At 53.5% G+C, this 27,849-nt stretch overlaps 1 protein-coding gene and 1 long non-coding RNA gene across 7 annotated transcripts in view; one reads left to right on the top strand and one right to left on the bottom strand.

Annotated features, from left to right (window-relative positions):
- Nucleotides 1-27,849, bottom strand: part of col5a1 (procollagen, type V, alpha 1) — a 49,027-nt gene that overhangs the window by 8,564 nt on the left and 12,614 nt on the right. For all 6 annotated transcript variants that reach the window (XR_015103406.1, XM_086134222.1, XM_086134218.1 and 3 more), the window contains 48 exons: nucleotides 23,376-23,543; nucleotides 21,703-21,916; nucleotides 21,465-21,627; nucleotides 16,641-16,772; nucleotides 15,557-15,664; nucleotides 15,126-15,491; nucleotides 14,972-15,060; nucleotides 14,176-14,731; nucleotides 13,815-13,871; nucleotides 12,004-12,045; nucleotides 11,563-11,625; nucleotides 10,870-10,944; nucleotides 8,914-9,009; nucleotides 8,738-8,794; nucleotides 8,601-8,654; nucleotides 7,684-7,737; nucleotides 7,548-7,601; nucleotides 7,396-7,449; nucleotides 7,279-7,332; nucleotides 7,135-7,179; nucleotides 6,821-6,874; nucleotides 6,660-6,704; nucleotides 6,390-6,443; nucleotides 6,260-6,304; nucleotides 6,003-6,056; nucleotides 5,555-5,599; nucleotides 5,434-5,487; nucleotides 5,223-5,267; nucleotides 5,084-5,137; nucleotides 4,215-4,322; nucleotides 4,074-4,127; nucleotides 3,731-3,784; nucleotides 3,531-3,575; nucleotides 3,347-3,400; nucleotides 3,210-3,254; nucleotides 3,082-3,135; nucleotides 2,690-2,743; nucleotides 2,552-2,605; nucleotides 2,223-2,330; nucleotides 1,900-1,989; nucleotides 1,597-1,650; nucleotides 1,412-1,519; nucleotides 1,185-1,292; nucleotides 1,046-1,099; nucleotides 917-970; nucleotides 734-841; nucleotides 596-649; nucleotides 275-382 (listed from right to left, as the gene is read on the bottom strand). Coding sequence is in view for 5 of the 6 variants with exons in the window: in XM_086134218.1 (XP_085990344.1) it covers nucleotides 275-382; nucleotides 596-649; nucleotides 734-841; nucleotides 917-970; nucleotides 1,046-1,099; nucleotides 1,185-1,292; nucleotides 1,412-1,519; nucleotides 1,597-1,650; nucleotides 1,900-1,989; nucleotides 2,223-2,330; nucleotides 2,552-2,605; nucleotides 2,690-2,743; nucleotides 3,082-3,135; nucleotides 3,210-3,254; nucleotides 3,347-3,400; nucleotides 3,531-3,575; nucleotides 3,731-3,784; nucleotides 4,074-4,127; nucleotides 4,215-4,322; nucleotides 5,084-5,137; nucleotides 5,223-5,267; nucleotides 5,434-5,487; nucleotides 5,555-5,599; nucleotides 6,003-6,056; nucleotides 6,260-6,304; nucleotides 6,390-6,443; nucleotides 6,660-6,704; nucleotides 6,821-6,874; nucleotides 7,135-7,179; nucleotides 7,279-7,332; nucleotides 7,396-7,449; nucleotides 7,548-7,601; nucleotides 7,684-7,737; nucleotides 8,601-8,654; nucleotides 8,738-8,794; nucleotides 8,914-9,009; nucleotides 10,870-10,944; nucleotides 11,563-11,625; nucleotides 12,004-12,045; nucleotides 13,815-13,871; nucleotides 14,176-14,731; nucleotides 14,972-15,060; nucleotides 15,126-15,491; nucleotides 15,557-15,664; nucleotides 16,641-16,772; nucleotides 21,465-21,627; nucleotides 21,703-21,916; nucleotides 23,376-23,543 (4,319 nt within the window). In the remaining variant the exon portion in view is untranslated. The remainder of the gene's footprint in view (nucleotides 1-274; nucleotides 383-595; nucleotides 650-733; nucleotides 842-916; nucleotides 971-1,045; nucleotides 1,100-1,184; nucleotides 1,293-1,411; nucleotides 1,520-1,596; nucleotides 1,651-1,899; nucleotides 1,990-2,222; nucleotides 2,331-2,551; nucleotides 2,606-2,689; nucleotides 2,744-3,081; nucleotides 3,136-3,209; nucleotides 3,255-3,346; nucleotides 3,401-3,530; nucleotides 3,576-3,730; nucleotides 3,785-4,073; nucleotides 4,128-4,214; nucleotides 4,323-5,083; nucleotides 5,138-5,222; nucleotides 5,268-5,433; nucleotides 5,488-5,554; nucleotides 5,600-6,002; nucleotides 6,057-6,259; nucleotides 6,305-6,389; nucleotides 6,444-6,659; nucleotides 6,705-6,820; nucleotides 6,875-7,134; nucleotides 7,180-7,278; nucleotides 7,333-7,395; nucleotides 7,450-7,547; nucleotides 7,602-7,683; nucleotides 7,738-8,600; nucleotides 8,655-8,737; nucleotides 8,795-8,913; nucleotides 9,010-10,869; nucleotides 10,945-11,562; nucleotides 11,626-12,003; nucleotides 12,046-13,814; nucleotides 13,872-14,175; nucleotides 14,732-14,971; nucleotides 15,061-15,125; nucleotides 15,492-15,556; nucleotides 15,665-16,640; nucleotides 16,773-21,464; nucleotides 21,628-21,702; nucleotides 21,917-23,375; nucleotides 23,544-27,849) is intronic.
- On the top strand, nucleotides 367-2,920 carry LOC147191302 (uncharacterized). The gene is made up of 2 exons (XR_015103407.1): nucleotides 367-1,588; nucleotides 2,678-2,920. It is a non-coding gene; the product is annotated as an uncharacterized LOC147191302 (long non-coding RNA).

Here is a 27,849-nt window from a genome sequence, read left to right as displayed (position 1 = left end):
CACACAACTAAGCCCCCCCTCTTAAATCGAGTAAACCGGAGCCACGCGGCGCTCGCTTGTTGCCAATTCTCACCCCCCCGTCTGGGGAAAGGAAGAAGAACGCAGACGTGAAGTCGTCATTTGCCGCAATCCATCTGGGCAAACGGAGCGCAATTGCAGGCCGGCCAGTCGCGACAAGGCGCGAGCTTGTTCGACGCCCAGGAGAGGGAACGACTCTCGGAGATGTACAAAAAGTGCAAAGGCGCCGAAGGACAAGAGAAGACCAAAGGCTTACTTTCTCGCCAACAGCACCGGGGTTGCCGATACCGCCGGGAGGTCCCTGAGGGCCGTCGGCGCCGGGGGGTCCGGAGGGGCCTCTTGGCCCAGGTGGACCGGGTGGACCCTAAAAAAAACAACAAAAAAAAATGCATGTTGAAACAATGCGGAAAAACCTCCAAATTGGAATTCCAGCGAGCCCCTGCTGAATCGGCCGCGGCTTCGCCCACCCCGGTTTGTCGTGACCAACTTGATCTTTTCATTTGGCACGTTAGCATTAAGCCCGCGGGGTTTTGTTAGCGTCGGGGTGGCTTCGCAGTCGAGCACATTGGTGTCTTACCATCTGACCGACATCGCCTGTTTCCCCTTTTTCGCCAGGTGGGCCGGGCAAGCCCTGCGGAAAGTGAGAGGAAGGCGTATCAATCAATCGCACTAAATGTAGCGGGGGGGTTAATTCCCTCAACAAATGTTTCCGTACCTGCAACCCGACTGGGCCCGGGGGTCCAGGGAAGCCTCTGGATCCTTCGTCTCCCTTCTGGCCAAAAAGACCCTGCTGACCTCGGGGACCGGTCTCACCATCTGCTCCCTGCACGCCCGAAGCAGATCAACGGGTCAACTTCCAATTTAACACAGACCGCTGCGCGAAAAGTAAGTCGCTCACAGCGGGACCGGGAGCTCCGACGGGTCCTTGGGGTCCGGTGGGGCCGGGTGGACCCTGTTGATTCGAAGGGCCGTGTTAGTGGACGATAACGGACGAGGAAACATCGGGGTAGAGATCAGCTGAACTCACGTGTTCGCCTTTGTCACCTTTGCTTCCTTTCTGGCCGGGTTCGCCGAGTTCTCCCTGAGAAACCAAGCCGTCGGGTAGGACAAACGTCAAGTCGGCTCAGAAACTTTTGCGACCAAAATGCGCATGTCAAATAGCTCACCTTGTCCCCGTCCTCTCCGGGTGGTCCAGGGGGTCCCCCGGGTCCCGGTAGACCCACCGGTCCCTGAATACCATCTCTTCCGGCTGGGCCTTGAGGTCCTTTCTCTCCCTAGGGACAATTTCAGGCACGGCATCAGGATTCAGAACGATGGTATGAATTTTCCATCCTCCGCGTAAAGGTCAATCCACACACACACACCGACACTTTTCCATTGCAGACTTCCTTACCGGGCCACCTTTCTCTCCTGCGGGGCCCGGGGGTCCTTGGGGCCCGGGGCGTCCGGGCAGACCGGTGGGACCGGCGGAGCCCGCGGGACCGCGTTCGCCAGGAGATCCCTGTCGCACAAAGGACCGAGCCACATATAACCAGGAGGTTTTGCTCAAGGACGGGTGCCGGATGCCGAGGTACTTACGGCTGGGCCGGGTGGGCCGTGAGGACCCTCGTTGCCTTTCAGACCGTGAGCCCCCTGCAAAGGCAAGCGGAGGTTTCACGACACGGCACGGATCTTTCGCTTTCGTTTTCAAAATGTCGATTTCCGGCTCCGCATCAAAGCACGAGCGGATTTACGTAACCGGTGGGACTTTGCGCGCGGCGTTCCGAACAAACGGAGCGGGATCGTATTGTCGGCCTTCTCAAGCCCACGCGAGGTCTCGCCGAGCTTCTGATAGCCCACGAGCGTTATGTAATGAACTCGCAGAAAGAAGAGGATACTGACCACGGGGCCGGGCAGTCCGCGCTCTCCGGGGAAGCCTCGCGGGCCAGGTGGGCCGTCCTTACCGGCGGGGCCGGAGGGTCCTGGGTCACCCTGCGGGGGGAGTGGGGAATGACACAATGACCTCAAGAGAAGCCTCAAAGTCCCAGTGCAGAGTGGGGGGACCGGCAACTGCTTCAGGGTGTACCGTACCCTGCCCATGCCGCCCGCCCGCCACCCTCGTGAAGAGAAGCGGATCAAAAAACATCAACATGTCAGCGAAGAAGCCATTGGCTGGTTCAACCTCCAGCGTGACTCTTTTCGAGCCACGATTATTTTGGGCTCACCTTAGCGCCTTCCTTCCCGGCAGCTCCGGGAAGACCCTGCTCACCGGGTGGGCCCGGCGGTCCCGGGTGGCCACGATCTCCCATCGGTCCGGTCTCGCCGGTTGGTCCCTGCCAAGTCACAAGGAATAGTTGACTCCTTTGTTCAGTTTCCCGACAACTCGTGGCGTCAAAATATAACTTCAATATGTCTGTCGGGTTTTACAGATTTTTTTTTCCCCATTTCTCTTTCATCATTTGGGAATGTTTTGTTTCGTTCCCACCCCCCACCCCCTAAATTCCCACAAACGTAGTTGATTTCAAGGTTCCGTTGGGAAAGAGCAAGCACTCACCTGAGGTCCGACCACGCCCGGGGGACCGGGAGGGCCGGTCTTTCCTTGGAATCCCTGCGCGATGAAGAAAACCACTTGACATGGGACTTGTCTGATGACGTGACAAATGATTGCTTTTTTTTTTAGGCGACCACTCACAGTCTCTCCTCTCTGTCCGGGATGTCCGGGAAGTCCGTCTTTCCCGGCGGGCCCCTGAGGAACCACACAAAGCCACTCGTTACACCGCAGTAAATGGACGCATTTCTTTTTTTTTCTTTTAGACATCAAAAAAAATAAAAATAAAAATTCTCTTGGCGGTGAAGGGTCATGATGTGCATTCTGACTTTGGAAGGAATTTGACTCAATCTGAAAATAAACATGTTGAAAGAGCGAATGGGGTGAATCATTGTGTCGAAGTTGAATTTTAATTCCAAAAAAAAAAAAATGGTGGCGCATTATGTAGAACATTCTAAGGACATTTTAAAAAGTCTATCCAATACTGCCGTAACTTGAGAAAAAATGACTGAGGGAGGGGCGGGGGGGATACTTACAGGTGGGCCCTTTGGTCCGGGGAATCCCGTTGGCCCCTGGGGTCCGGGCAGACCCTGAAACACAAACAAGGACACTTACGAATGAAGCGATCGGAAGAATTTCTTGAAGATCTCCGGAAGTCACCTACCCTCTCGCCGAGAGGTCCCGGTGGTCCGTCAGTCCCCGAGTTGCCCTGCGGGGAAAAAAGGAAAGCACAAATGCGATTCCAATGAGTATTGTCAAAGAGCGCATGGAGTTGACATTGAAAGTCAAGGTTTTGCGCACTTTTGGTCCAGCTTTCCCCGTGGGTCCTCTCGGGCCTCTCTCACCTCGAGGGCCCTGCGGAAAACGAGCGAGGGTTACATATCGCGGCAAGAGCCTCGGGTCCCCACCGGGATTGGTTTTCGTGACGGGCGCTGCCAAGACGGCCATCTGTTCGTGTCACGACTCTGCTGACTGAGACGCTCACCGTCGGTCCTCGCTGGCCCCGCGGTCCCGGCTTTCCCGCCGTTCCCTGCGGAAATTTAAAAAAAGAAAAGGAAGTGAGGGAAAATTCTCTGTCTCATTGTATGTTTTGTCACGTTTGCTACGCTAAAGCCACTTGGCTACACTGTGCGATCATGCTACGCTCTAGTTTGACGTTATGCCGGAAGAGTCATGGATACATACCCGAGTTCCTTTCTCTCCGTTTGCGCCAGGGAAGCCTTGGAAACCTTGAGATCCCTATGAGGAAAAACGACAATAGTGCATTTATCCTCACCACCCCCAAAAAAAGGAAACTTTTTTTCTTCTTCCTCCACAGCGATTTTAGATGCACAAATAAACCAAAGGCAAATTCAACCAATCGGGAATGGGAGGAAAATCGCTCCCAGGAAAGGCAACATCGTTTTTTTTTGTTGTAGTTTGAAATCATTCATGTAACTCGTAGCCAAAGTTAGCAGGCTGGCCTTCAAAGTGGACTTTTGGACTCATTTGGGGCAAAAGTGAGTGGACGAGCGTCCCCAAACGTTACCTTGGGTCCTTGTCTTCCCGGGTATCCGGGCAAGCCGGGCACTCCGAGTTTCCCCTGCGAGACGAGAGCGTACACACGTAAGCGATGATGGCGGCGGCGTTGGCCTCACGAGCGAGCTGCGCGGCGGCGACCGCTTCTTGCCTTCTCGCCAGATGGGCCGAGAGGACCGGCGTCTCCGGCGAGACCCCCGCGACCCTTGGGCCCCTCGGGACCGTCTTCTCCCCTGGGTCCCGCTGGTCCGAGCTCGCCCTGAGTGGATAGCGGCGGGGCAAGCGTTAGCATCGATGCTTGCGGGAAAACACTGTCCAAAATTCAAAAGCAAAACGCGCCGGATTGCGAGCTTTCGAGCGCCGCCCGTCCGTCTCTTGTGGAGTCAGGTCGAGTGGATGCTTTGGCGTTCGGGGCCGCCTTGCGGAAGGTACTTCGGGCTTACGGTTCGACGTGACGCGCTCCGACTCAAGGTTAAAAACTCTGCCAGTCAACTTAAAGGCTCCGACTCAGACGCGTTGGACTCAAGACGGAAAAAAAAATAAAGCCACAAGAGATGGTTTAAGGCTCGGACTCAAGTGAAAGACTACAAAAGGTTCAACGTGAAAGGCTACGATCCAAGGTTGTGCCTCAATGTTGAAGGCATGAAGACTGCGGCTCCGCTCGAATGTTCTAACTCGACGCTGTGACTTCAGGCCAGAGCCTCCGACTCAAGATTAAAGGCTGCAATTGAAGGTTGAGGGCCACGACTGGAAAGTCACCATCAAGGTCATAACTCGGGCTTAAAGGCGACAATTCAAATGTCAAGGCTCCGACTCTACGAAAAAGGGCTTCACGTCAAAAGCGACAACGCCAGGAAGAGTCAAAGGTTGAAACGGCGGGTGAAAAAGCGAGCGGCGCTTGTTGAGTGCTCGGACTCCGGGGTTGCCGTGCGACTACCGAAGCGAGCCACAGTTCCACGTTGCAACTGCGGCGCGAGCGCTACTTTGGCCCGGGAAGGAGCAAAGAAGCTCAACACTCACCCTGTCGCCCTTGATGCCCATATCTCCCTTGAAGCCCGGGAAGCCGTCTTCGCCCTGGCAACGAGAGCGAGGCTCAATGTCAATGGCAATCCTTGCCACGGCGGCCGGGGGGCCCCCCACCCCCGACGTCGCGCCTTACCTTCTCTCCTTTGGTCCCCTTCAGGCCGCGGACGCCGTCTGCGCCCTGAGACACGACATCGGTACACAGGTAAGCCGCCGAGCTCAAAGGCGGACACGCAAACCGTCGCAATCCGACAACTTTGTTCTCCGACGACCACTCGCTGGCTTTTGATCGACGTCACTAAGAATCTTCCCCCCCCCCGTCAACCTGCTGCGGATCGGCAACTCACCTTCACGCCTCGCGGGCCCGGATAACCGATGGGTCCTTGAGGGCCGGCGGGTCCCTGGAGACGACAGGAAAGGTTCATACTTGGAACACACACACACAATGGTGTCGCCGCGATGACTTACCAGGTGACCCTTCTCTCCGTGAGGTCCCTCTTTTCCAGGGTGACCCTAAGAATCAGAAGCGTCAAATACTTCATCCGCATGTCATGACAATCAGAAAGACTGCTGATGAGAACCCAAGATGACCACTTCTTAGCTTGCAGTCAAAATCAAGGAGCAGTAAACGTGGTGGAGGACAACACAAAGGGAAAAGTTCATTCATTCCCCGGTGAGGACTTTGATCCGAAAGCGCTGCTTTATGCGCTCGCAACTGGGCTTTACACACACACACACACACACGTTGCATATTTCAGTCGGGATTGGCCCGAAATGGAGCTGTGGTGGGAAGGAAATGGATCCGAGATGAGGTGCAGGCAGGCAGGCAGGCAGGCGGCGGCAAACAAATCAAAGTGTCGGGGGGGGGGTTGGACAATTGAAAGAAGTGCAAAGAGCTATTTGGACGGGGACTCACGGGTGGTCCGTCGGCTCCTGGCATTCCAGGCAGGCCGGGCTTACCGGTGGGGCCCTGCGAGGACGAGAAAAAAAGAAAAGAGAGCGTTTGCACGCCGCCGAGCAAGAAATCCATTCTTTTCATCGTTGACTCATCATGAAAAAGTGTCTGGGAGCACGGTTTCGCTTGTGCCCCAACGGGCACGGTGTGCTCGTGACTTAGCATTAGCATGCCAAGAGGTCGGATCGCGGAGGTGGCAACAAACGGAGACGCGTCACCTTCTCTCCGGGAGGTCCGATGGCACCTTGAGGCCCGGCTAGGCCCTGCGAGTGAAAAAAGAAAAAAAAAAAACAAATGTCGGCTTTTCTCCGAAAGACCGTTAACGAGATTTTGTGAGTGTCTGCTCACCTGCGCACCAGGGTTGCCTTGCTGACCCGGAGGTCCCGGTTCTCCTTGAGGTCCCTTTGGGTAGGGGAGGGGGGGGGGGGGGGGGGAAGCAAGCTGTCATTTCCAAGGAAGACTTTGATGACTCCCATCAAAAGTTGCACAGGTTCAAATAAAACTACTCTCGCTAATGGGAAGACGACTACCAATCCTTCAAAAGTTGTGCAGGTGAAAAGGAGAACCCCCCCCCCCATCACCACCACCCCCCTTTCCTCCAGGAGATTCGCCACTTACGATGTTGCCTTTGGGTCCAGGGTGGCCGTCCGCTCCGGTGACACCCTGCGGGACGCCACAAGAGACAGGATATTACGGCATCAAGCGTCACACTCTGTGAATGTTATAGCAAGGAGCTTGAACTGGGAAGGGGCGAGCGGCGCTGAGGGTGGGAGACTCACGGGCGGTCCGGGAGGGCCCTGGGGTCCTTTGGGTCCCAGCAAGCCGCGGGGTCCCTGGCGGCAGAAGAGAAGAGCCAGATCAGAAATGCCATCGCGCATTCAACGCTCTGAAAATTAGAGACGGCGACATCGCGACAACGAGTGCTCGGATCGCAAGGTTTCAAACGAGATGAGCGTTGTCGGGCTTTGTTCTCTCTTGTCTCCAGCAGATGGCAGCAGAGGGCTTCCCTTACGACAACGCCATCAACGGGCAGAAGTTGCGCAGGCTAAAATTCCACTCCGAAGATGTTTTGGGGAGAAATGAGAAGACTCACGGGTTCCCCAGGAAGTCCCCTTGGTCCGATATCTCCGTCCTCTCCCTGGAGGCGAGAAAGCCATCGAGGTCACATGGCGAGTAGACGGCAGCTCGAGGATTTTCTTTTGTTTAGTTTTTTTTTTAAGGTGAGCGCAGGTTTTACCCTCTCTCCATCCTCGCCGGGTGCACCGGGCGGCCCTTGGGGTCCCGCTTCACCCTGGAACCAATCACGTTGGTGTCATGAAAACGGGAATGGGGTCGAAAGCGATCAGATACTCACTCTGTGTCCTTTTTCGCCAGGAAGTCCGGCCAGACCATCAAAGCCGCGATCTCCCTGGGCAAAAAGAAAACACGGCAAAGAAACCACGTTCCAGCCCTGCGAGGTTTTGGGAATGTCGCGTGACAAGCCGAGTCCCGACGGGGCCCGCTCACCTTAGGTCCGGATTGGCCCGGCATTCCCCTGGCCCCGTCGGCTCCGGCGCGACCCTGCCAAGGAGAAGGTTTTTGTCATCAGGAGGATTTTGGAGCGCGTGCGGGATGTTTGGGCTGGACTTGGCGTCGCGCGTACCCTTCTGCCGGGCTTTCCGGAAGGTCCGGACGATCCCATCGGTCCCCGCGGACCCTGCGGGGAAATTCCCACTTCAGCCACAATCGACACCAGTGCAATCAACTACATTCAATCTCAAGGCAGTTTGAGACAACTACAAACAGAGAAAGAAAAATAGAAACTCGCGGCGAAGAATACGGAACTCAAAAACCACATGTAGCGAAAGAAGAAACGAAGATGACACGATGTAATACGATGAACAATACTTGCACGCACACAGTAAAACAACCGCCCAAAAAATACATCAATAAAAAAATCCAATTTACGCTCCTAAATGACTTTAAAAATGGGACATCATTTTTATGGCGTATGACATCTCCCAAATTCTCAACATGAAATCAAATAAAAATAAATCCAGCGTAGTGAAAATACAAGAGGGTCGTCAAAAATATAGACCTATAAAATAAGAAAAATAAGAAAAGAAAGCTAAGCTCTAAAAATATACCCAAAAATACAATAAAAATGAAAAAGGCATTGAAAATAAACATCCTGTAAAAAAATATAGAATAAAAAAAATGTTAAAAATAAATAAATAAAAGCGATAAAACAAAAAATGTATATACAAAATAAAAAATGTATTCAAATAAAAATACGTGAATAGAATAGAGTGACAACATTAATATAATCAAATAAAGATATTTAGTATTGAATTCAGTTGAATATATGTGAAGTTAAAATGTCTTGAAATAATTTTAGATATAAATGTATATAAATGGATACATTTTGATACGTAAAAATGATCTTATATACTGTATAGTAAGTAATAGATAAATGTGCGTGTGTGTACATGTACATGTGTATGTAACTACACAGTGTGCACAGGGCACATGGTCAAAATGTCGTCATAATAAAAGGAATCAAGTCCCCGAAGTGTTTACCTGAGGACCGGCCTCCCCGGACTCTCCCTTCAGTCCCGCGATACCAGGAGGACCCTGAAACGACAAGCCAGATAGGCCACATCAGCCTCAGCTCATCTGTCACGTTGACCTCGGGCGATTTCCTTTCTGCTACGCACCAGCGGGCCGGGCCTTCCGGTCAAACCCATGGGGCCGGTGGAACCGCGCATGGCCAGCTGCACACGGGAGAACCAAAAGCATCATTCCAAGAGCAACGCGCACGCGTGCGGTTGAAGACGTGATGGGGTGTGTGTGTGTGTGTGTGTGTGTGTGCGGTGTGCGCGCGCTAGCTCACCCGAGCCTGCTGCATGATGGCCTGCATCTGGGCTTCCTGAGCCGACATGGCAGGCCCCTTCTGCCCGGCGTCCCCTCCTCCGGCGCTGAATCGGAACTACGACGAGGAGAGAAGAGATACGTTGAGGCAATATGGCAGCGAGCGCTCGCGGCTCCATTCCGAAGCCACGAGCAGCACGGCGTCACCGTCGCCCTGTCTGCCTGACGAGTTTCCAGTCGGGGTGCGGCTACTCCAGATGGCGTTCTCCCACATTCCCCGAAGGCGCACGCTTGTTCATACGTGGCCTGCAATGGTGAGTCAATCACTCACTGACACTTTTCACATACTCCAAACAGGCGCAGGTAGGGGAGGTTCATTCGAGACACTAAATTGTCCCCCCGGGTATGGATGCGACCCACCCAGGCTCGGCAGAGGCCGGCCCCTCACCGGCAAACTCACTCTCGGTTGACTGCTGACTGTAAATTGTCCAATGGCGTGAATGTAAACACGGATGATGTGTAATTGGTCTCGGTGCCGTCCGAGATTAGCCGGCGACCGGTCAAGGGGCGTCTCTCACTTGAGTTGTCAAGTCATTTTCGGTTCAATTCTGAAACTTTGTTCATGCCCGGAGCTCGCAAATCAGAGTGAATGCAACTCGGAATGCTTCGGAATTTATGTGGCCCGAGATGGGCCGGCGACCAGTCTCGAGTGTCTGGCCGCCAAGTGGGCCGGCTCGCCGGCCAAACGAATTTTTGGCTCCCAGTGGCAGTTTCCACAAATGCTCCGCCTGCCACCTGGTGGCCACGATGCAACATTGCACCACGGGGGAAGATTCCAATCTTGCCAACTGCTCCTCCTGAACGATGACTCCGCGCTGTGTTGAGTCACATCAAAATTAAGTAGGCATTCAACTCAGAATCGGTTACATGAAATGTGAACTTGAGAGGACCCGCAGATTGGGCTTTTCAAGCTCGCTCGTTTCCAACTGGCTCGAGATGATTCTGTTTATTGCAATGCAGTGCTATGTTGCCGCCGCAATGACTCGGGTTGGAAACGTTCCGAGCGCTTCGTTTTGGCACCCCTTACATGGCGATGAATTTGGCGGATACGAAGCGAGCCGGAGTTGAAGATGACGCCCGCGGTTCAGCGTTGGAGTTTGCCCGCCCCGGTAAAACAGGGACGTCGGGATGCAGCGTCCCGTCGTACATGTTGAGGAAGGTGCGCGCGGCCGACTTGGTCGGCAGTCGGCGGGGCTTTGGTTTGCCGCTCGGCCCGGTCGGAAATCGGCCGCCTTCACCCGCGTCATGTGTTCCATTCTCCAAATCACAAATGCACATGAACGCAATGTGCTCGCATGCGTTTTCTTTTTTTCTGGGACTCATTCTTATAACAGAACGACATACTTCCTGTCCAGACGCCGTTTGCAAAAAAACAAAAACGCGAGTTTGAATCTGGGAAACTCATCAGACGGGCACGGAGACCAGAGGAAACTTTCTCGGTCACAATTTGACCCGCTTTGCTATTTTACAAATCTCAATGGATGACTATGGAGAGAGAAAAAAGAGGTCAATATTCATACACATGAAGAATTGCTCTGACCCCCCCCCCCCCCCCCCCCCAGCCCATTTTACGCTTTTGTATGCTTTCGGGTCATTTTTGACCAAAGGCTGTTTTATATTTTGTATGTAGAAGAGATGTCTGGTGACATGAATACTTACGAGCAAACCTCAAGTTACAGACACGTTGTCTTCTATTCACAATCAATTTCACATTTGGAATTGGAGCCTGGGGTGATGTTGTTGCAACATGAGCCACAAGAGGGTGCCAAAGCACAGCTTGTATTATTATTATTTTTTCTCAGCGTTCAAAAGAGAGAGGACGTTATGGAACATCCAACTGGAAGCGTAAAGGACTCGGTCGCAGCTGAAATGTAGTATGGGACTTATTTATCATCACATTGTCTTGTGGTTTACTTACAGGCAGCATCAGGACAGTGCCTGGGGGTCCCGGTAGACCATCGGCACCAGGGAGACCAGGACGACCCGGAAGACCCTGATAGGTGAGCAAACAATCAGTATGAACTCACACCCGCACATGCTTTTTAAAGAAGTGTGGGGAGGGGGGTGGTGTTTATATTTCTTGAATAAAACACCGCAAAACTCTGGAAGGAACTCAAATGGAACCAAGATTGGATCTCTACATCAAACCATATTCTGCTCATGTTTTAAGGAATCTTGCCACGTCAAAAGTTTCTCTTCGATTGGCAAATCATTTTGTGTCAGGCAAGTAATTTATTCCACAAGCTGCTTTGTTTTCTTGTTTGTTTGTTTTTGACCAGTTTTGGCAGTATAGAAAGCCAGATGTTCTTTTTCTGCCAAGATAGATCCAATGATTGCCCTTCAATTGGTTGATAAGTCAGCTGCAACTAAGACAAGTATCCCTCATGCCATTGCTTCGGCTCTTGTAAGGCGAGTTGATGCAGTGTGGATGGCTAGCTGGCTAGCTGACTCCATAGATAGAAATATTACTCGTCATTGGCAGGTTTCTTGTTTTTTTCATTCCAGTTTTTGCAGTGCTGGCTGGATGGATGGATGGATGGATGGATAGATAGATAGCGTTTCTTGCCTTCAAATCTTAACAAGGTCGCACCCGTTTTTGCAGCGTACTCACCCTGTCGCCGGTATCTCCAGCAATGCCCGGTGAGCCGGCGGCACCCGGAGGGCCGGGAAGACCCTGATTTACAAGCACAAAAAGATGACATTGAACTCTCACATGTATCTCATCTTTTTTTTTTTCTTCATTTGAAAAGTGGTCACACGTGTGGGCCGGAAAAGGAAGACGGGGCTTCCATTAGGGGGCGCTCTGTAAATGTCTGTGGCTTGAATGAGACTGTCTTTTAAAGGGGGTGGGTCCATTCAAAATGGACATCTGGGCAAGTCCATATCTCATCTGGGAAAGCGACCGCTCCCTTTTTGGGCGGGGGAAATCGAGGCATGTTTTCTGTGCAGAGGGCTAACATAAACAGGCCGGACCGGAGAGAGATGGGAACCCGCGCCAACAATCGGGAGGAACAGCACATGCGAAGGACAACGTTCAGGTGGCTTGACTTACCGCTGGCCCCTCAGGCCCAGGCGGACCCTCCATCAGCATTCCCTGCAAGGCACAAAGCACATGAATGTGAGGGGGTGCGAGTTTTGAAAAATGAATGAAAAAGGCAAGGTCAGGCCTTAACGCGCATTCCTGCCTGTCATTCCGTCACCTGAGTCGGTGATTAATCTGAAATCTTGGAGAAAAAAAAAGCCCTGCGGTGCAGCGCAAAAGCACGGTGCACCATGTCGCGCACCGTCACAGAGGATTCATTTGAGACATAACGTGTACCTGCATGCAAAGGCAAGCATGTCAGGTTGATTCCAAGGATGCGCTTTGGGTGTATTCAAACAAGAAATGCACATTTGTAGACTGAGGGCGCCCTCAAGGAAGGGCGTGCAAAATTAAGGGTAATGACATTGTGGTCAGATCCTGATGATATACATCGACCTTGTGATGGTTTTCTGGCAGTGTGTGCGCCTCGCAGGGCAGAGGAGCGTGTGCCAACTCCCTTAAATTATATTGAAAGGGGTGCGAAGCTGAAACAGTTTGGGCAAAAGACCAAAGTTGTCGTCTGCATCTCTCAGGGAATCTGGTGCGAGCTGGAGATGGGCGCACCACCCCATCATGGGACGTCAAAATGGGTGCCGCAACTCTTCTGGGATTCGGTTGGAAAATGTCTCCTCGAAAAATCCGGGTTGTGTGCGATTGCGGTGTTTGAGGGGTGCGCCGAGTCCATGAAGATGTTTTTGGGGCGGTTGAACGGGTTCCAATGTGGGTCAGGATGTTGAAAAGAGAACGTGGCAAAAAGACTTGTACATAGCCACGATGATAAGCGCTGGCGTGCCAACCCTTTCGGGACGTAACGGGGGGGTTAACGTGGAATAAAATGTTTTGGGGCGCTATTCTTGGCACGCCTCCACAAAAGAAAAAGCCTCTGTGGCTACTCTAAATCAAGTGTCTCCCTCTGGGACGCCGTTCCGTGATCCCTTCCTGCTGGCCACCGGCCCTCTCGATGTTTACCTCACAGAATGACTTGTCAGCGTGGTGGCTGAGGAAAAGTCCCACGTTTGCCTGCGCAAGTGGGAAAAACTCACGACATCTGTCTATCGTCCGCAGGGCGAAGAAGCGAAACACGTCAATACGAAGACGCTCCGTCACGCCGCAGTGTACACTTGTTGACGTTTGTTTTGGGAGTGGAGCGGCTTAGGTTCCGGGGAGTTCGCCAATGCGCCTTCCCAGTGTCTAGTCGCAGCCCGCTCCGTGTTTACGCGCGAGTGACGAGCCCCGCATGGCTCTTCTCCAAATGTTTACATGGTGGTCCGGATGGCCGCGGCCCCTCCCCGGCGCTACGTCCGCCGACGCTTTACGTCCGGATGAGCGCCGACAAACGGCAGATGCGTGGGGACGGAGGCGCCAGTTGGCTCGCATTTGCGCCTCGTTATCAAGGCGGCGAATCGATGGCAACGAGACCGTTCTGATGGGCTTTGAGTTGGCGAAGCCTCGTGGCAAGCGGCACCACAGTCCGGTTGCGATCCATCGGCCGCCCCCGAGTGTGAAGCGACTTGAGGCAGTATGGACGTCGCTCCTCGGTAAATCTCCAGGCTTGAAAATTCCAGAAAGTCCCAAGTCCCGATTTGTCTCGGGCATGGCAAGTCAGTCACCTCCAGTGTCTGGTCTTCGCAATCTAAAGTCTCGAAAATGCCGATTTTCAAATATTATCGACCGCTAAGTCTTGTCCGGTCGGGCACTTCAGGTCGAAGGTAAATCGTTTCGTCTGACTCGAGTCGATTGATGCGATTGGAGTCCCCCCACCCTTGGCTGGCGATACTCACGGGCTCGATGATAGCAGGTTCGCCCTTCTGTCCTTTCTCGCCGCGGACGCCATCAACCTGCAACATGGCCATTTGTTTCATTACTTTCTGCTCTTCCTCCTCCTTTGTCTTTCCCTGTGGGCTCAAAGCTCATCACCCTCTTTATAAAACAGCGAGGACAACATTGCACACAACCACGCTGGTCCTTCACTAGCTTGGTCCTCTGCTACGAGCTTTCTGTTCGCCGAGCATTGTCGGCAACTAGCTTCATTGCGTTTTGCTGACGCTCTTCTCTTAGACTTGACTCCCTCCGTCCCGCCCGTCCTCTTTTTCACCTCTCTTCCACACCGCCCCTTTGCCACCGCACGCCGTCTTCCCTCACCTGTCCGTAATACTCGTTGGTCTCGGCGGGAAGCACTTTGGAGCCTTTGTCAGGATAATCCAGGTCGTCGTAGTTGTCATCGTATATATTCAGATCCAAATCATCGTAGTTATTGATGTGTTCCTCTTTGAAGGTGTCCAGGTCTGTGTAGTCCCCATCTCCGTCAATGCCCAGGCCGGTTCCGGTGGCGACGGAAGCGCCGGCTCCAGCTCCGGCGGCGGCCGACCCGCCGCCAACCGTGGAAGAGCCTCCGGCCGACACCGAACCACCTCCGACCGAAACGGAACCGCCGCCAAGAGTGACGGTGCTGCTCCCTCCTCCAAGACCGAGGTCGATGGTGGCGCTTCCGCCGCCCAGCCCGACTCCGGCTGCTCCGCCGCCGCCGCTTCCGCCGCCCAGCCTAATGGTGCTGCTACTTCCGCCACCGAGGTCAACGCTACTGCCGCCGCCGCCGCCGCCACCCAGGTTGATGGTGCCGAGGCCGAGGTCCACGGCGCTGCCGCCGCCGCCGAGGTTGATGGTGCTGCCACCGCCGCCGCCGATGTGAACTGTACGGCTGGGATTTTTACAGAGGTGAGAGTTCACCGTGACAAAAATCAAGCGAGTCGCGTCCCCACAAGGAGTTCATTGAGCCAGTCATAAGCCAAGTCACACAACTCGCTCAATAACAATTTCTGTTGGCACCTTAGCCACTTTGCACTCATTTCCATCTTGTCAAGTGGCGCAGTTCAAGTCGGTGTCATGAATAACGAGCGAAAGTCGATTTCAGGGATGTCATGTGATGGGAGTCCTTTACCTGCCGCCGCCTTTGCCAGCGGTCACGTGGCTGTCCACGCCGTAATCCCCATCGCCGTAGTCGCTGTAGTCGCCGTAGGAAGTTCCCAGCTAGGAAACCCAAAGATAGTGAGCCGAGAACTATACCGGTGTCCGCGTCCAAGTGGTTCACCTACTGCGGTTTTATTAATGGTGATTGAGGATCCACCGCCGGCACCGCCGCCGACACCGACAACCCTGGTTTCCACCGCACTTCCCGCGCCCAGGTCAGTCTTTCCCTCCGTTAACAGGTCCAGTTGCCCGCCGGCGCCTGTGACGATGAGGCGCCGGGAGTGGTCGTCCTCGGGCGCCGGCGTCGACTCGTCATAGTAGGTCTCGTAGTTGTCGTAACCGTCGTAGGCGCCGACGTCGGCGGCGCTCGCCGAAGAGCTGCTGGATGACGAGCCCGAGCCGGAAGACGAAGAGATGACCACTTTTCCGGCCGCGCCGGCGTTTCGCGCCACTTCCTCCACTTTGGACGCCGAGCTGCCTCCGTCCGTCACCTGTAACGCAGCGCGGCGTTGTAACGGCGCGGCGTATTTCATCCGCCCGTTTACCGATGGATTACCTTGACTTGCTTCGCTGTGTTGTCGGCATCGGAAGTTGACTCCTGAGGTTTTCCGTCCATGTCCTCGTAGTAGGGGTACTCGTAATAGTAGCTGTCCTCCTCTGTGTTCTGGAGAACCGACATGCGTCAATGAGAGCTGAGCCGCCGCTAAGCGCTCCGATCCGAAAGCTGGCCTTGTGGTTCCATGCGTTAAAATGCCACAAGATGGCACCAAAGCCCTCTGAAAGTCACAATTAGTGTCAAAGAAGTGCCTCGAAACACCCCCCCACACACACACACATTATCACGGTTTCTGCGCTTACTGTACGAAGGAGCTTGAAGCATTTCCTGAAATGAGATCATCCTTAAGGTAGGTTTGAAATTGTGCTATTTGGCTTTTGGGGCGGTCTAAACTATTCATATGGGCAGTCAGTCCCTTGTGGAGTCTAAGGATTTATGCTATAGGCATGTCATTAATCAAGACGCAGGAATGCATTCGACTTGAACAAACCTCGACTCGATTTCCTCCACTCCCTTCCAACTTGTTACCGCCCCATGAATGAAGAATGACTTTTCCGTTGCTTTTTCGGAGTCAACACTCACAGGTTAAGTTCATGTTCTCCCTCGAACACCTCTCGCAAGGTTGATGAGTGGTACAGACTGAGGCAAGAATTCAGCTTTGGAAAGCCACCATTCATCATCATTGCCCAACCCGCATCTATAATTCTGAGCCTTCCAGTTGCTGTTTTTGTGCTCGTGCCAAAGCCTTGTCTAATCTAAACGGTTGCTTTGGCGGCATCTTTGTGGCAAGGAACTATGTTGAAGCGAGACGAGGAGCTCCGTGTAGTGCTTTGCTAACATCTTTTGACATGTAGAGGCACTTTGAGATCTTTTGCGGGGCGAAAAATAGGGCAACGCTCTCGAGTTTGGGTGTGTTCTTTTCTGGCATCAACTGGAGTCATTCTGGAGTCATCCCGACTCGCTGAACTCCAGTCATACTTTGACATCCTTGAAATGGAGGGGGGCCTCCACCGCGACTCGATCTTCGCCACGGTCGGCGGCGATGGGGAAACCGGACGGCGCGTTAGAAATCGTGACAACTCACGTAGTCGTCAGTGTTGGGGTCCTGGTTCTGCGGCTGGTCGGGGACGGCCACCTCGCAGTCGGGGCTGTAGTGCTCGCAGTAGTCATAGGCGGCCCGGTGGTCTGCTACAATCATTAGCTGCTGGATGTCTCCCTGGAAACGGCCACAAACGGGAAGTGAGCCAGACGACCAAGTTATGCATTTCAACAAACAAGGAGGGGAGGCGGGGGAAGGCTGGGGCGGGGGCGTTGCAAGCAACATCAACAAATAAGGACAAAGCGGAACAATCTGCGCCCGACCGAGGTCGGCCTCTGACGTGGGCCTGGAAAGCGACGGCGGAGCGGCGGAAGGATCGCACGTCGCGTTGTAAACTGGACATCCAACAGATGGCACGGCAGCACCGAGGGGCTTGGCGGAGGGGTGGGCAAAACGCTTATTGAAGCGAGAAAAAAAGGCTGACAAGTGGGCTGAGATTGATGGGAAGGCGAGCGCGAGGGGGAAAAAAAAAGGCAAGGGCTCCGCCGGATCCCAGGGCTACACGGGGAGTTGGGTCTGCGTGTGTGTGTGTGTCTGCTCCAAGTTTGGGAGCGTCAAGGCACACACACTCTATCGCTTCTGTCCAAACATGTTCTCATCGCACCTCCGAATGCAGTGATGTCATCACACATCATTCCAATACGGAATCAACGTAGCGAAGAAAAAAAAAAAGCAGTAACGAGGCACAACCGCGGGCGGTTTTGATGAGGCCCCCGGTCCCAAGCCGTGCCAGCCCAACGCGGCAAAAAATGGACTCCAAAAGAAAACAAGACAGACAAGCAGTGAAATCAGGACTATGCCACTGAATTGAGGCAAAGTTATCTGCCAGAAGAGCAGGAAGATCAACATTTCTTCAAACATGTAAACACGGGGAACGTAAAACACACACACACACACACACGCATGAACGGGGGGGGGGGGGGGGGGGGCGTCGACTCATCATCGACATTTCATGTGACTGAGTGAAAGTGGTTGCTCTTGGGAAAGGAAGGCTAGCCAACCAAATGGGCCGCTTCATGCCAAGATGGCCGACGTCCCGTCTGTCTTCAGACTGGGGTTTTTTTTTTGGGGGCCTGCTTAGGATCCACATGCCTTCCAAATTTCATGTTGCGACACTGGTGTCGGGGGCCCAAGACGAAATGCATGTTTAGCGTGCTACCGAGGCAAAATGTCCGCTTCCAGCAACAATTTCAGTGTCAAGCAGGGCTTGTGGAGAGAAGACTTTGCTTAGTGAAAGTGGTTCTGGCTTTGCTCGTTGTGCACGAGTCCGTTCTGATCCCAGTTAAGGGAACTTGCGGATCATTCTTTGACAATGGAACACGACGCGGAGGCTTCTCTTCTCATTGGCTGTCTCGTGGCTGGCCGGAGCGGCTCTTTTTAGCGCAACGACGGCAGCTGTTGTGCAGATGTGCCGCGCCGTGAGCTGGCGCTACGCTAATACGACATTTCTGCGTCAAGTAAGTGCAATCTAATTACACGTTTCCTCGCGGCTAGAGCGCGATCAATCAAATCGTGTCACGTACAACGCGATAGATGCGCAAAAAGTGAGGGGGCGGGCGGGGTTGGGTCATTATGATCAAACCTTAAGTAAAACTAATCTTGGTTGGATCCGGTACGGTTGGGCTGGTGTCCGGTCGGGGCCGAGGGAGCAGCCAAACATCTGTCTCCCAGCCCGAACCCGAGCAAAACTATTCAGGCTGGACCGAGCCCTCTGGATTCGAGGCCTCGGGTTTGCGCTCCCATGATTTGCCATTTCTTGTGAAAAGCCGCGCAACCAAGTGCGGCCATAGCGGCCGCCGCGGGCCCGTACCAACACAAGCCAAGTCTCTTTTCACGTGGCCCGTAGCCCGTAGCCCACCGTCAGGTCCCGGGCGAAGAGATGCCTCCGTTTCATAATGGGGCGACTAAAAAGCCAAGCGTGGCGAGTCTCTGTTGCCGAACGAGTTCAAGTCATTGGAGTCCATCTTGGCAAGTTCCTCTGCTAAGCCAACGGCACCGCTTTATCTAGACGGCAGTACGACCATTAGGGGACGCCGGACCGGAAAAGCCGGCAAGGGTTTCCTTGTTCCGCCTCACCGAGCAGCTTGATTCAGTGAACTCTTTAGCACAAACGGGACTCCACATGACACACACACACACACACACACCTGGAGTGGGTCCCTGGGAGGTCCAAGCCCCTGGCTTACGGTACATAAACAGGAAATTGACACGTCTTGGCGCTGGGCCAGTTGGTAAAGTCGAGCGCGGCGCAGACGGCAGCTCAGCTCATTAGCTGGAGATCAGCGTCCAGCGCGCACTTTTTGCATTTGGGCACATTTTCCGGCCCTCCGACCGAGCAGATGCCGAGGGCGACGCTCGCTTGTATTTGAAACCGTATCTGTACTTGGTCAAATCATTTTCAGGACATCGCGACGTGAAAAATGGAAAACACCGCTTCCCCAAAACATGGATTCATTTGTCTGCATCTTTCACTTTAGTGCGGCCGGACTTTTCAGAGTTTGCGCTTCTTCACTTGAATTGAAGTCCCGTAGTTTCAGCTGTTGTTGGGTTCATTGAAATCACTTTTTGCCTTGATTTGGACTTGATTTTGTGCTTGTATTCAAGTATAATTTAGTGTCCATACTTTTGACTTTTGCTTCAGTAAAGTACATTTTTTGGGAGAAAACCTTCGGTCATGAATTGGTGCTATTTCAATAAAAACGACGAGTGTGAGCACTTTGGCCACCTCGGTAACCCCCCGCCCCCCTTCCCTGCCCTCTTTCCGCCCCTTAATCCGCCATCTCTCTGGACCATCCTGCTATTTCCTGTTCTTTTTTTCTGGAAGGGGGGGGGGGGGGGGTGGTCGGAAAGCAGATCGTCTTGCCTCCGATAGCAGACGGCGGTTGCGTGTTGGATTTTCCCCGAAAAAGTGCTGAGATGGGGGAGAACTTCACCGGACGACTCAAAGAGCGCAAACATCTGAGTCGCGTTAAGGGAACTCGTCTTAATTCGCGGCGCGAATATTCCCTTCCCCCAAGCCAAAAGTCTGGAAAAGTGTGACGCACGGATGACGCGTCGAAGGACAAAGAGCGTGTTTTGAGCGGGGCCGTCATCGGCCGAATGAGAGGCTCGCTTTCCGTTCCAACCGCTCTGGAAATGCGCAAGAAAGGAAAGGAGATGGCGGCCAAATCTACACGTGGGACGCGTGTGTGCGACATGATAGGTTGCGGGCGTACATGTCATCGCGTCAAAGCATTTAACCTGAAGCGCCCTCACCGGAACCGCGCGGCGCAGTCGCTGAGAGCGAGCGACACGCGGCGACCGCTCCGAGACTGACCTCCGCCGCAAGCTCATCGCATTTTCCGCGGTTGGCCGCGACCGACGGCCGGAGCTCTTGGCTTTTCCAACGCATTTGCGAGCGGCCACGCGAGCGCCCCGACAGCCAAGGGAGCGCTTTGTAGCAGGCTTCCGACAACGCCTCCCGGGTACGGCGCGTACTCGTCGCGGCCGCGTCTTTTGAAGGGCGCGGGCGGCGGAACCGAGACAAGCCGCCGAGACGCGACTTCCTTCGGTATGGACCTTTGTCCCGCTGACCACGACATCCACTGGAGAAACCAAACCGCGAGCCGAAGGGCTTGAGGCTTTCGGGCTAAGTGGCACCGTTTCACCGCTGCCTGACCACAGCTGGGCCCGCAAGTACGTTGACACTCGGCGGCTGGAGATTTATGCGTAAAACATGCTGACACGGCAAAGACTTCAGCAAGAAAAAACACTTTGCTGCAATCGCTCGCTCAATCCTTTGCGATGCATTTGTCGTATTTTTTTTGGGGGGGGGGGGGCGCCTTTTGACACCCCCCCCAAATATGTCTGTTCCACTAAAATGGTGTCTTTTTCTCCGTGACAAAATCTGACTTTCATCTCGTGGCATTTTACTCAGACAAATGATGTCTTTTGTTTTTATCAAGGTTACCATTTTTACTTTTGTTAGTTTCTATTTTCAAGCTCGACATTATATTGACATTTTGGAGAACCGAAAGACTTTAGTTGGGAGGGTTCAACTTGTTTCTACGCGTGATGATTCCGGCTTGGCCCCGCGAAACCCAGCACGCTTGCTAAGTAGTCCGACCGGGGGGAAAAAAAAAACGAGATCAGACTAAACGGCGGCGGGGTGAAGGGGGCAAGGGGAGAACAGTTTGGAAAATATGCCGTGTAGTTTTCCATTTTTTTTTCCCCCGCAGTCTTGTCTGCCCCGCTTGCAAACTGGCAGAGGAGCAGCGGGGGAGACTTTTCAAGCCAAGGAAAAAAAAAAAACCAAAAAACCCACATCAGCCCTTCCCACGGTAACAGCCGGGAGTCGGGCTGCCGATAGCCCGGCGGGGGATTCGGAATGCTTTGGCGATGGCGTCACTCTCGGGAAAGCAACTGCAACAAGCCACTTTGGGCCTTGCTAGGTAATTAGGCCCGATGAAGACTCGGAGTTGCCGAGTTCAAAGCGATATAGACGGGGGGGCTGCTCGGTGTCCCATCGAGTTCTGCTCCTCCGGCGGCGACGTCGCCTCAAGCCATCAAATCGGACTGACGCGGCACTCGTCACGCATGCAAATGCAACTCCGAGCGCTGTGCGGTTGCGACATCAGAAGAGGCTCCTCCCCCAAGCAGCCAAGGGGGAGCTCTTCCACGCTGTGGAGAACGCCCCATCCGCGGGGGGGCCTTCGGAAATGCCCGCCGTCGACACACAAACCTCATGAGGGCACCGCAACCGTTCTTTGCGGGTTCCCCGCAACAAAGGAGAGAGAGAGGAGAAGAGAAGAGAACTCAAACAGGGCTGACCTCAAAGACTTCCTCATCAAGTATTCTGGTTCCGAACACGATAATTCCTTTGGTGTCGATAACGGGGTGGGCCGATCGCAGCAGCTTCTGGGTGGTCTTCTTTTTACAGTCCAGAATGAGGGTGATGGTCTGCTTGTGCACGCTGATGGCCACTCGATGCCACCTGGAGAAGGAGAGGAAGAAGGGAAGCGCGCCGCCGCCCAAAGCCCCGACCCTAACCTCTGCGCGGTCCACCTACTTTCCGTCGGCCAGGTTGATCCCCCGGAAGAGCGGGTAGTCCTCCGGGCCGGGCTTCCCCGCGTGGTCCTCGTAGAGGAAGACGGGCGAGCGCCCCATTTCCAGACCCAGTTGCTGGATTCCCTGCTCGTTGTACACGGACATCAGGAAGGACTGGCTGCCCTTTTTGGGCTTCACCGTGGCCAGGATGGAAAAGTCCTCAGGGAACGCATCGCCTGGCGGAGGGAAGCAAAGCGTTCAGGACCCGGGTCGGCCAACCCGCGTATCTTTGGCTCCAACGAAAGGACAGAATGCAGAGACGCAAGAGGACTGAAGTTGAGCCACCAACGGGATCATCCAGCATGAGGAAACAATCAGGCAGCACAATCGCTTGGAAAACTTCCACGGTCTCATCAACTATCTTCCAAAACGCTCTTTGAGAAGTCAAAATAATTGTTTTTCTTTATGAGAGGGCCCATTTAAAACAAAAAACCTTTTATGTTCAGACAAAAAGACCAACTATCAAATCCTACATCAACAGATACAAATAAGCAGATACGGGTATTGCCAAGACTTTTTCGAAGCATCTGTAGAGATGCGTGACTATTTTTATTGGTTTTTTTCCCCTCCAGTCTTTTATCTCGACGGAACCTGGCACTGAAATCACAAACAGCCGCTGGGATTCCACTCTCAATACCATGCTGGTTGGTCCCAATTAGTCAAACGGGAGCGCTCTGAAAGATTTTATGGCCCCCAGATAGCCGGCCAATCAAGTCGCGCCCCCCCCCCCGGAAAAAAAACAACAACAAAAACTTAAGCTCCTGACGACATGAACTCCGGCGGCGTTAGCTTCGGTAGCCTGAGGCGCTACTTTGCCCACAGCCTCAGCGTGGGAAGCGTCGACTCAAATTAGCGTGCCCTTTTTGAGTCATGTCAATAAAAGAACAGACTTGTGTTGCTGGCCGATCATCCTTTCCGTGCATTTGATGACCGCATGTCTGCACGCGCTCTTTTCCACAATGCCGCCACAGGAGCTCGCCGCATAGTTCGACATCATTTGCCATCTCTTTCGTCTTCACTTATGGGCATTTTTTTTTCTTTTTATGAACATGAGGTGGCAAAAAGCTGAGCTTCATCGTTTAAAAAGTCTTAGCCGGGATGGAAAAACGAATGGGATGGAGTGATGTCACTGGCTAGACTCTCGGTGTAACTCAAGCTACAGTGTGTTAACCGTGAACATGGCTTCTTTCAAAGACAACACTTTGTGTTTGAAAAGAAAAAAAGTCACAGGAGCCCCTCGTGCCCCTCGTGATTGGCCGGGGGCGGGCAGACCGCATGGGGACATGCTCTGCCCCTAGTCAGCCACCTTCAGTTTTTGCAACTCTTTCAACTGCACAGTTATTAGCATTTGTGCGTGTGCATATTATGAAACAAAACAACAACAAAAAAGTCGAATTTTTCAAGATGCTTAAGACGGCCGCATTCCAAGTTCACGCTAGTAGTCTGACATAAATAATCGAGTTGCGGGAGCATATAAAAGTGCCACCCGGAGGGCAAGAAAGGAAAAAAGGAAATTGCTCCCCCCGCTACGTTTGGCCGTGATCTGGCGGCTTTACTGCCGCGCAAGCCGCTCTTGTCGGTAAGAACGGGATCGACGGCGACGCCCGCGCGGGATTACGGCCTAGCTAAACTCACCTGGGTACAGCTGTTTGGTGGGGGCGCTGAGCTGCGCCTCTTTGGAGACTCGGTAGGCCACGTCGGGTCCTTGCGCCGACCGCCGATTCGAGCAGAAGCCCGTTGTTTTCGTGACGCCTTCGGGTAAACTGGGAAAATCTAAAATCTTCAAGAGGTCGGCCGGTTCCGCTGCGCACAAGGAGGGGGGGGGGGGGGGGGGGGGGGTAAGCGAGATAAGTTTAGTCAGAATCGGAATCATCTTTATTGGCCAAGTATGTCAAACGCACAAGGAATTTGTCTCCGGTAGTACAGGCTACACCGGTGTCATCAATAACGAGCAACTACGATAAACAAGGACATGACAAGTAAGTATGGAAAGACATCGCGTCTTTCACGCAGCCTCGGCCGTGTCAACCCGAGAGGGGCCGCGGCGCGGCGCACGCGCGGAACAAAAGTGAGAAGGCTGCGCTTCCTGCGGGAAGGTTCCCATGTGCAGGTGTGACATTGGCGGAGGTGCATGAAAATGGCATCGCATTTCATCCCTCTTTTTGTTTTTTTTTAATTACATGACCCGACGGTGACAAATGCTTTCCTAGGAATTGTTTTCACCGAAGAGTGACGGATGAATTTGCCGGCCTTTTCTGTCGAGCCCGGCAAAATGGGCATCAGCGACGATAAGCCGGCCTGACTCGCGCGCCATGGCGTATTTCAGCCGCAACTCTGCGAAACTGGCCGCTTCCACTTTGGCACCCGTGGCTCAAACCTTCAGGACAGCGCGGCAGCTCCTCCGTTTTTCCCGCATTCCTCGCGAGGCAAACGGGGAGCGGCTTTATCACAGTTTATACAAACAGCGAGTCGTCGTCGAGCATTCCGAGGGGCGGGTGACGGGGGGGTACGTTCGAAGGAGCGAGACTTCCTAATCGGGATGTTCTCATCTCTGGCTCTCTCGCGCATCCTGTCCTCGCTTGCTAATTGTACTTTGTGCACATGACAAGGCGGCCACGGGATGGGAGCGACTATTGCGACCCTCCCGGCTGGGTCCCGGTCGCCGTGCAGCTTGCCGACTGGGAAAAAAAAAAAAAGGCCTTTTATTTCTTTACTTTGTGGCTTTGCTTGTTGTGAAGCGCGTCGAGCTGCCTTGTGTATGGAACGCGCCAAAGAAATCAAAGCGCCTTGAAAATAATTTCCATGGCATTTTTGAAAAACAAAAACGAAGACCAGGTCTCGTGGACGGCCGTCGTAAAATCCAGAAAGCAGCGGCGTCGACTGCGTGTGACGAGAAGGAAGGATCCCCGTTTTTTTACAAGCGAGAGGCCGGCCGTCGCCTGCGGTTTCCGTCCGTCCTTTAAGCATCTTTACCTTTTTTTTTTTTCTGCCCTTTTAAGGGCAACGTGGGCGCATGAGACCGGCGACTTCAGTGTCCTCCGTCAGTCAGAACTATTTTAGCCACCTTTGCTCAATCCGATTTCCAGCCGCCCGTTTCCCCGGCCAACCATCGGCGCTTCTTTTGTTTTTGTTGTCGTTTTATTTTTTTTTAAGTGATCTCCGCGGATCTGCGAGCCAAGCGGCAAAGGTGCGACGATCACACAGTGGAGCTTTCACCACAAGGCGGACCGCCCAAAAGAAGCCCAAGCGGCCGGCGGACGTACGCGGTCGCGAGACACACGGCGGCATTCATTGGCGGCCGGGGCCGAGGTGGCGGCGCTTCCCGCGCGGTCGGCCGCCACCTTGGAGCGATGTTTACCCACTTAGCGCGAGCGCCTCGGGGACCACCCGCTTTAAAGCCTCCAAGAGGCACACGGGCGCGCGCGCTCCTTTCTGCGGCTTGAATTGAAGAGCGTTCGGGACCTTTTTTTCCCCCCCAAAGCCAAAAGTCTCACATTCATTGAAATGAGTGATCGCGAACAAGACTTTTTTTTAAGACTCACGGAGAAGTTCGGGTCGCCACCGTCGGAAGAGAGTTGCGGAGAATTCTTTGCGCGCTTTCGACGAAATGAGCGGCGTATCACGGCACCAAGCGAATGAGCGAAATACGGAGCCGGCTAGAATCCTCCGGCGCTTTCCTTGCCCGAACAGTTGCCTTAGATTCCGCTTTCACGCAAGGCGAGCCTTCTGCGAGCAGTCGGCAGCGTTTCACAAGGCCGCCAGTTCGACACGGGCTAAACGAGCGTTTGAATCGAGTTGTCATCCGCTTGCTCTCTTCCCCCTTGTTGTTTTGTGTGCGTGTGCGCGCACAGTATCTGGAGATTCATTTCGTAACCAAAGATGACCTTTGGATGAAGAGTCAGCGGTGTTGCACTTGCTAGAGAGAAGCAGCGTCAATTGGATTGGAATGTGCAGCACGGCGCCTTTATGAGAAGATCATTCACCGGCCCCGCCAGCTTTGATTTCTTTGAACAGTAGCTCGGGATCCATAATCCAGGTCTCGGCCCTCTGCCAAGTGTGTGGCAGATCCCATTCCTCGGCTTCCTTTCCACCACACACGCGCGCGCGCGCACGCACACACCGGAGAACAATCCTTGTAGATTTCTTTCGACGGCACCGTTTGTTTGACAGGAGGCGGGGGAGCTGCAATGGTGAAATGTCATGGTGGGGGAGGAGATTAACATTCCTCTTCCTCCTCCTCCTCCTCCTCCTCCTGACGGGCACGGAGGCTTGCCGAAGCGAGGTCGGCCGGCCGGCCGGCCGGCCGGCTCTCCGGGCGCGCATGCTTGACCTGGCTCCGAGGACAAGCAAGCGGTAATGAGCGGCCGAGCTCCGGTCCGACGCAAGAACGCCCGACCGACGCTTCTCCTTCCCACCAAACGGGAGCGCGGTTCTCTTTCGGGGTCTCCGGACGTTAGCGTCATCATCCGCCATCGGCGGAAGACTTCGAAACCTAACATTTGCGAGCCTACGACTGCGAGCGCAAACGGATCCTAACCCAAACCCGGAGGCTCGATCAACCTCTCGGTACGCCCGAGTCTCAAGGAACCCCAAGGCAAGCGTTGAGTCGAGTCCAAGTGACCACACAAAGGGACGAATGCCGTGAAGGGATCTTATTTTTACTCGGGTTGGTGTCGCCCCAAATTCCATCAACTCAATGGTCATCCAAGCAACCGGCAGCTAGCTTGTCTGCGCTAGCTTGTGCCGTCCAAGTTGAATGACAAGAGGGCGGCACCTTTCATCCATACAGCCGTCGCGGCTACCAAATGGTGAGGCGGTCACTTTTTGGTTTGGACGCACAGCCAACGAGCCAAATGTCCACACGACAAATTGGACGTAACTCGAGAGGGCTTGGCGGACGACGACGCTTTCAGGGAGAGGCAGAAAGCGGGACATTTTCATGCCATGTTCATGGGTGGGCATGAACATGGGTGGGACTATGGCGATAGCGAGCGAGGCGCGGGCTTCGACAGATCAAGCGCGTGTCGTTTGCCGTCCTTTTCAAGGACTCTGCGGCTCGCGCTCTCCCTGTTGCCTCAGCAGAGCTCCAGATGCGCCCGTGATATAAATCAGTCCAGCCCGAACGAGAACGGAAAAACTGACTCAATGCTCCGCTGACTTTTTTTCTTTTTTTTCCTTCCTGACACTAGAAAGCACAAAGAAGGCTCAATCGTTTACATTTCACGACGCCACATTTAAGTGGAAGGACTTCCACGGCACCTTTTTTTTTTTTTTTTTTTTATCGGACCGCTGTTTTTTTCCAGATTTTTTTTTGTTTTACTCGTGCACTCTACTACACGTTGACAAATAACCCTTGGGACTTTTAAAATGGTGCTGTGGTGGCGGGTGACGTCATCAAAGAAAAGTGATCTTCATTTGGTGTTATTTTTATTTTGTACATCTCATGAGATTAATGTCACCATTTTACAAGATTCTTCAGATTATTTCAAGAAGGGGAAAAAAAGAACACAAATGAAAGGAAACATGCCACCCATGTTTCCAGGATTGTTTTTAGTAGTCATAGTATGAGATGGCTAAAATCTCATGGTTGAAGAAAATACCATAAAAATCCTACATTTTTCTAAAATGATGAAAGCGACACGTATTCTGTGGGCCGTCTGAAGATTCAGAGCCACTTTCAAGCCTCCTCCACATCCCACACGGGTGCGACGCCCCCGCTGTCAGGTCAAATCCAAAAGGCAAGCAGAGCTGCATTGAGTCTCGATTGATTGTACGGACGCGTGATCCGTCAGGCGGCGCGGACTTGATCGCTCGGCGACAATGGCGACGCTTCGGCCGTCGGCTTATTGGGCGTCGTGTCCGAGCGCCACGTGGCAGAACGGCTGCCGTCATGAATGTTTTTGGGGTTTTTTTGGACAAACCCGGGAACGGTTTTCAGTTCCGAGAAATATAATGCATCCGTTCTTTTGTCCCACGTGTCTGCATTCGTGTCGTTGCTAATTTTTGGGCCAACAGCAGTCCCCGGTGGACCTAAAAGCTGGGGTGGGGGGGGGGGGGTGACATGCAAACTCAGGAGATTCCAACCCCATACCTTTAAGCTGCGAATCAC

The sequence above is a fragment of the Hippocampus guttulatus genome, chromosome 17 (assembly GCF_054856545.1).
Source record: "Hippocampus guttulatus isolate MCC_2025c chromosome 17, RoL_Hgut_1.0, whole genome shotgun sequence".
NCBI lineage: Eukaryota > Metazoa > Chordata > Actinopteri > Syngnathiformes > Syngnathidae > Hippocampus > Hippocampus guttulatus.
This window is presented reverse-complemented; position numbering and strand designations above follow the sequence as displayed.